Genomic DNA, 7,644 nt, shown 5'->3' with positions numbered 1-7,644 from the left:
TCAGGACATGGTATACAGTCATAGCAGCAGATTGGTTTTCCTTTCTGTAACACTTTACGAGTTCCTGGAGGACAACTATCGGAGCAAAGGGAGACTGGAACCTGAAACAGAAAAAGAAATAGTGAAACAAATGATTTTCAAGAAGATGAGCAATGTTGCACTTTTTTCATTACTTGCGTTTCTCCATTAAACCAGGATAGATTCTTGTAAATGCGAAACTCCTGTCCTTTTGGCAGTGAAGCATCATAGTACCCCACTGTTACCAGTTCAATAATCCCACTCTCACTCTTCTGCCAGTTGACAACTTCATATGAAGCCACAGGGTCTCCATTAGCATCAAAAGACACATGGTAACCATTCTGCGTAAAATTCACTCTCTTTAGCTCAGTGAACACCTGACAAGATGTAAATCACAATAATTAAATAAAAGGAGCAATGAAAAATTCAACAACACTGAAATAGCAAAGAAAGATTTCTTTATTCCTGATCAAGAGAAAAAAATATTTTTACTATCATTTGATCTCACCTGATGTAAGTTCAACCCTTTTTGTTTCTTACAGGTAGTAGTTAAATTAGTTTCCTGACACACTGCAGTGTGAATAGCATGTGCTATGGCATAAACAGCCTTGTACACCATGTTGGTAATTCTGAATTTAGACGTTTCAGTATAAGGGATCTTGAGAGTCATTAAGTYTTCAGTTCCATCACAAAGCTTCATTTCTGTTGAATTAGCTAAAAATAGGCAAAGAAAAATAAAGTGTTATGATAATTTAATATTGATTTTATATTGATTCTTTCAGCATTTCAACTTAGTTATACGTATTAACCTTAGGGCAATGAGAGGTTTAAAATTTAATATGAATATTGTATATCTTGTAATATCATCAAAAGACTTCCAAGTATAATAAAAGTACCCATTATAATTTCACAAGTTGAAAGAAATACAGTATTCCGTCTAAAGAATATGATCAAGTTTGAACCTTTAACCATACTTAATAAGAGAGAAATCTAAACTGGGAATTGATCATGTTCGTATCTCACTTTTCGTCAAGCTGCAGTTGAATGCTTCCTCCCAGAAKTCTGTGAGGACGGAGGAGGCGGCTACTTCAGAGGGAGAGAGACCCAGCAGGAAGTCTCCAAATCCAGGGATGACAGATTGCTGAATAGCAACTCCAATGGCTCCTGCACAGAAACTGAATCTCATTGGCTGAAGGTCTGTTATCCAGCCCTCACTTCCAATCCACTGACGGGGAGGAGAAGGTTGTTGGTTTAGCTCCTCAAACAGGAGTTTTATATCACCATCAGCAATAAATGCCACTATAGCAATTGCTGTCGACCTGAAGAGATAATAGATTTTACTGTGTAAAACTGATAAACCTTTCCAGCAGTTTCTAGATTTACTGGAATAAAAGTGAAATATATAATTGCTTAACTTTTTAAAAGTAGTTACAAAACATTTCTGTATCTAACCGAAGAACGCAAACCAAATCAAAGATGCATAAACCTGCGGATAACATCAGCGACTGTTTGGATCTTGCTCTTTGGGTCGGTCCGATAGAAAGATTCAGTGTACTCCACACAGATCTCTTCTCTGTGTGCTGCTTCAAGAAAAGAGGCCATGCCATTTCTTCCATAATCTGWGTYAGARTRRATKGYTCCTATCCAAGTCCAGCCAAAGTGTTTCACCAGTTTGGCCARTGCATCAGCTTGATAATGGTCACTGGGAATTGTTCTGAAGAAAGTTGGGAACTGCTGCTTATTTGACAGGCAGGCACAGGTAGAAAAGTGGCTCACCTAAAGCAAAAACAAACAAAAATTATCATTTAACAGACAAATACTACAATAAATTTTTATATTTTGTAATAAATTCAAACAATTTACCAGAGGAATATTGAAGGGACCAAAGATGCGTGAAATGCCAATAGATGGTGTGGAACTAGAGGCACCAATAACACCCATTACTACACCTAAATTAGAACAATTATGGCCTGTCTGAATCATGGGGTCTTCCCCATTTGTCAGCTGAAATGCAACATGAGTGGCCACAGACACAGAGGCGCATGTGTCATAGATCTTATACCCGAGTTTAATCCCAGGCAGCAGCTTTGTGCTGTTGTTTATCTCCTCAATTGCAAAGATCATTGCACGGCCAAGACGTAGTTCACGACTGTTGACACTGCACACAGACATTTACATATTACTGCTTTTTTTCTTTTTTTGAAGAAAATCTTTTTACATTTTCACAAACCAGATAATACAATATACTAAAGAGTATCATCTACTAATAAAGTTTGTTCTTATCACTGCTGACCCTCTCCATTCACCTTGGCAGATGAAGTTGTGCCCTCTACACAAGTTCACCAATACAGAAACGGATTTTTACTCTGTTGAAATTAATTTTGATGTTAAAAATAATAATACAAAATCTGTTAAATAAATCATTGCACTTTGCAGCATTCAAATAAAAACCTTTTCAGTTTTTAGCATAACTCTCTTCATATGCTCCCTCTTACCAACCTCCCTGTGCAGGTGGGCGGCTCAGGCACAGTTGTGTAGCTGTGAATCTTTGTGATCTCCTTGTAACGAAAGGAAAAAACGCCACCAATAATGAACTCCCCATCCATTGAGAAWGCRGGTAYAYGAGCTGTACCCTGCAGAGTACAATTGATAGCTAAAGCCCCATTTTTGACTTTATCTGATACACCAAAAGCAACAAATATGASSSAAATATGAGCCAGTCTTAAGCCATTAAGGAGAGATAAGTTCTCCATCCCTCAAGTCTGTAAAGGTGGATGTGAGTGTTGCTACTGCTCCATATAACTCTTCTCCAAAACATCATTACATCACATAGATTACATCATCTGGCTGTCTGATTTGTTCTTACCATCCATGGATTTTGTTAGCAGCGTCATTCTTGTTTTTGCAACCCATGTAAGACATAAACTCCTTTTTGTGATATAGCTGCACAGTTATAATTAGCCCCAGCAGGGGGCGCTCTATTACTTACATGTAGTATGAGGAGGATAAGATGGTCCTTTTTAGACTTGCTGTGTTCCAGAAAAGTCCCAAAACATGGTAAAAAAGTACACCCGAAGTGTTCCATGAAATTTTTTTTTATGTGTCGAACTTTTTTTAACAGATTATAACTTGTTTATAGTTGGGCTTGTTGGGGACAACAGAGTTTTGTATCAATTCGTTTTGTGGAGCTCTGGTGAGTCATGTTAGCAACAATTGCTAACTGATAGCTTCTTTTTTAATATAGTTAAATGAACTTCAGGACATTTACTATTTTCAGTAACAACTGTAATGATAATTGCTAATAAAAGAAGTTATCGGAAGGGGGCTTTCGGGTATCGAAATCAATATATCAAGAGACAGCATCAGACATGGATGCTCCAAATGCCAATGTGTGTTAGCAGTTCTAAAGTTATTTGAGTAGATCCAACAAAATTATGATTAGTTATGCAACCATTGTCTGCTACAATCTGATAAGCTAGATCAAACTATAATTAATCAATCAATCAAATTTTATTTTTATAGCACATTTCAGCAGCAAGGCATTTCAAAGTGCTTTACATCATTATACACAAAAACACAGAATATGTAACATTGAATAAACAATAACAAAAAAGTTAGTTAAAATGTTGTTTAACAGGGACTCTAACCCTTAGGACTTTAGTTGAAACGTCGTCAACTGGGACTCTAACCTACCCAAGGACTTAACCTGGGCATGAGGACTCAGAACCAGACCTGGCTTTAGTAGTTCAGTGGTTATTTTACATGTGCACCGACAGTACCAGCAATCTCCAACTATGCAGGTGAACTTGATTTCACCCTCCGGTTTAATGACTTAGGAACTTCAAAGTTAACCTGGCTCCAGTAGTTTAGTGGCTATTTTCATCAGCACAGTGACGTTTGGGAGCATTGACTAATCTAAAACGGTACTTTCCTTACCCTGGTTCTCCAGAACCAGGGGGTCTTATGAGGGGTCTGTACTCGGGATTCAGTCACCAGAACCCCACAAGACGAAGGTCAAAAAATCCTCCTGCTTTGGGATCATCAGGGACCTTAAACCTAACCCTTCCCTCATAACCCTAACCCCATAACCCTAGCTCAAGAACCATGGAGTACCAAGGACTTAATCTTGAACCAGCCTTGGTTCTCCAGATCCAGGGGATCTTATGTACCTTCTCTACCTGAGATTCAGGCACCCAAACCCTGCATGGACCTCGCCTGGACCACCCCCTGGAGCTCCAGAACCAACACCAACACCACTGGTCCCACAGAACTCCAACATACCTTCCCAATGTATCCCAGTACTCTGCAAAGAAGAGAAGCCTCAAATATTCCCTTAGGACACAGCCCATGCTCCCTTGTGGTAGCCCGACCCTCCCTCACACACTCACAGTGGACCCTTGCAACCGGTCCACCCGTGGACCCACGAAACCCCAACACACACACCCGGTCCCGAAAAACCCTAACACACTTCCAGTCGACCACCGGGCTCAGAAAGCAAGAAAAGTCTACAATGCTCCCTTAGAACACAGCCCATGCTCCCCCATGGCAGCCAGCCACCCACCATGACTCCGATTGTAATACAAGAGCTCCATCCAGTGGAAAATGCAGAAAAGTTCAATTCTCCCAAATGTCGCAGAAATCACCTAAAAGTTTCCATTTGCTTAATGCCAAAATGTACGTGTTTGCTTTCTCTGATACCAGAGAGCCTTTTCCAGCATGTCGGCACATATTGAATGGGATTCTTGAGACTAAATGGAGCCCTACCCTAAACCTTAGGACTTTAGTTGAAACTAGGGGTGAAAGAAGTTTTTAATTCTTGGGGGAACTATGACAAAAAAAATTGCATGTATTGCATATGTATATATTGCTTCTTTGTGTGCTTTGGAGTTTCTGTGCTGATTACTTTTTTGCGCAGCAATAAAAGCTGGGTAGCTCTTGAATTGCTACAAAATAAAGCTGTATTTCCCTCAGCCCACTGGCTGCAATGTTGACAACTTGAGATGCCCTGGGACCTAAATCCTGAACATTATGCCATGAAGTACATCCCAGTTTTCCATGTCTGGCATATAATCATTCATTTTAGTTTTTAAACTGGCTCTATTATCCTGTGTCCAGACAGAGGGATAATCAGTAGCCCAGCATCATGACCTGTTTGTTCTGAAGATCCTGCAGCTTCCACTTCTCTTCCTAACATGGCGCCGGAACCACAGAGCTCTGTTAAGTTAAAAGCACATCTTCTGAAGTTGGGATATTTTTYCYCCAACAGGTTCCAGAGGAATCACCTCAAACCAAATGTTGGACTGGATTTTATTTCAATGTCATTTGTGAATGTTAGAGCCTCATTTTCAACAGTGGAGCTATAAAGGTTGAAAAAGGTTCTCATTTTGGAGAAAATCTCAACATTAATATTTCCACTAAAGAGCCAAAAAAATTGTTTGATAAAGGAAAAGCCTCTCAGACTCTGAGCCCAACAGCACCAAAGTATTTTTTTTATATTAGACATTTAATTTCACATAATTATGGCAGTAGAAGCCATTTGTTTGATACTTAATTAAACGTACTTAGCGTGTTTGATGTTTGTTGTAAATGACGTATAGTCACAAAGAACGAGGTTATTAGTCCAAGTTTGTCGTTTATTGATAGTTCAGAAATTACAGCGGCTGTGATGCGCCACAGCAAAGGTAAACAACCTGAACAGGTGATCAACTCAAAACCACTCCTACCTTTTTACTCTCCATCTCTGTCATTTAAGCACACCCGTTGCCATGGCAACCTCCTGCGCTCCACAAGCCGACCAGATATTACGTTAAAAACATAACATTCAGTCCGATATTAGGTTTTCAGGCTGGATATTTATTTTGCGATTATTAATCAGCCTCCCTAAACACAGCAGTGATTGATTAGTTCATTTTAAACTCCTGTTCTGCTCATTATTTTTGGTAATGGAACGAAACGCACAGAATTGCGCAACACCTTGTTGAAACAACAATCACAGATTATTATGGTTGGGTCATTAATTTTAACACGTTTTGTTCTTTAATAAAGTTACGAACGTTTTGATGAGGAGCCAGAGGTGGACGTGCTGGTCTCAGCGTCCTGGCGGCGTTCAGTTTGTCACCTAATGCCGATGTCATGGTTTGAGGTTTTGGTGAGATGAGATGAGATGAGACGCAGGCAGGCCAGGATGAGGATGAAAATGATTATTTTAATGAATAAGTCCAACAGCGGACGCACAGGGAAACAGACTGACAACGGTGATACACGACGAGGATCCGACAAGAGACAAAGACAACAGGTGGACTTAAATACATGAGAAGGGTAATCAGGAAACTAGACACAGCTGGGATCAATCAACAGGGAGGACAGGACAGAGACTCACAGGGAAACGGGTCTAAACACAGAAAATCTCTCAAGACAACTACACAGAAAAACACAGATCACCACAGCCGAGATCGACTCAAAACCTTCCGCGATCAACATATTGCAGCCCTGCTCTAGAAAAGCACAAAGAGGTCAGAAACAATATGAAATGGGGAAAAAAGTTATTTATGAACCGATTAAGTCGTGCTTTAGGTTGTTCTTGAAAAACTAATCAGTCACGGCTGACTGATTAGTCAGTCAGCCATGTCTGATTAATCAGTCACAGCTGATTCTTTACAGCAGACAGCCGCTCCCCTTTCTTGCACAGTACCCTGCCGTACCCCCTTACCCTAACCCCTGCTGAAACGCCATCAACTGGGACTCTAACCCTTAGGACTTTATAAAGGCTCATATTAACCTTAAGAGGGATTTAAACCATTCCATGTGTGCCATTTAATAATGGCTTCCAGTGCATTGAGACAAAACCTGAAATAAAATGTAAAATCCAGACTCACCAATATGAATTTGGAGATTTCAAATTTAATTTGAAAATTTAAACATATGCTTCAACATTATTCTAAAATGTAAAAATGCAAAAATAAATGTGACATACATATTTGGTGACCATGAGCACTTTTCTTGTATGACTTATCACATCATTGCTGGCAATCTGACATTCAAGACATTTACAGTTTACATTGGGCTTTTGTTCATTAAATGTTTCTTAGTGTTTTTCTCTGGTTGAAACAAAATGATGAAACACTTTGGAGCAAATATACACAGTATCAGTCCAAAACTGGAGGCCAGAATAGCAAATATCTCNCTACTGCTCCATATAACTCTTCTCCAAAACATCATTACATCACATAGATTACATCATCTGGCTGTCTGATTTGTTCTTACCATCCATGGATTTTGGTAGCAGCGTCATTCTTGTTTTTGCAACCCATGTAAGACATAAACTCCTCTTTGTGATATAGCTGCACAGTTTTAATTAGCACCAGCAGGGGGCGCTCTATTACTTATGCGTACTTGTAGGATAGTAAAGAGCAAGTCCTTTTTAGACTTGCTGTGTATCAGTAACATGGAAAAAACTACACCTGAAGTGTTCCATACAAACTTTTTTTATGTGTCCGACTTGGCTTAACAGATTATAACTCGCTTATAGTTGGGCTTTTTGCGGACAACAGAGTTTTGTATTTTGTGGAGCTCTGGTGAGTCATGTTATCAGTAGGGTTGAAACCATTCCTCGAGTGATTCGAGTAC

General features: G+C 39.6%; 1 protein-coding gene across 1 annotated transcript in view; it reads right to left on the bottom strand.

Annotated features, from left to right (window-relative positions):
• Positions 1–2,707, bottom strand: part of LOC103474239 (extracellular calcium-sensing receptor-like) — a 3,441-nt gene extending 734 nt beyond the window's left edge. Inside the window, exons 1-7 of the mRNA XM_017308111.1 lie at positions 2,518–2,707; positions 1,882–2,176; positions 1,505–1,794; positions 1,042–1,337; positions 527–732; positions 174–395; positions 8–101 (exon numbers count right to left, since the gene is read on the bottom strand). Of these exons, the coding sequence (XP_017163600.1) occupies positions 8–101; positions 174–395; positions 527–732; positions 1,042–1,337; positions 1,505–1,794; positions 1,882–2,176; positions 2,518–2,624 (1,510 nt within the window). The 5' untranslated portion in view covers positions 2,625–2,707. The remainder of the gene's footprint in view (positions 1–7; positions 102–173; positions 396–526; positions 733–1,041; positions 1,338–1,504; positions 1,795–1,881; positions 2,177–2,517) is intronic.
• Positions 2,708–7,644: the final 4,937 nt, after the last annotated feature.

This window comes from Poecilia reticulata, linkage group LG13 (genome assembly GCF_000633615.1).
Source record: "Poecilia reticulata strain Guanapo linkage group LG13, Guppy_female_1.0+MT, whole genome shotgun sequence".
NCBI lineage: Eukaryota > Metazoa > Chordata > Actinopteri > Cyprinodontiformes > Poeciliidae > Poecilia > Poecilia reticulata.
The sequence above is the reverse complement of the archived record's forward strand: the minus strand, read 5'-3'. Positions and strand labels throughout refer to the sequence as shown.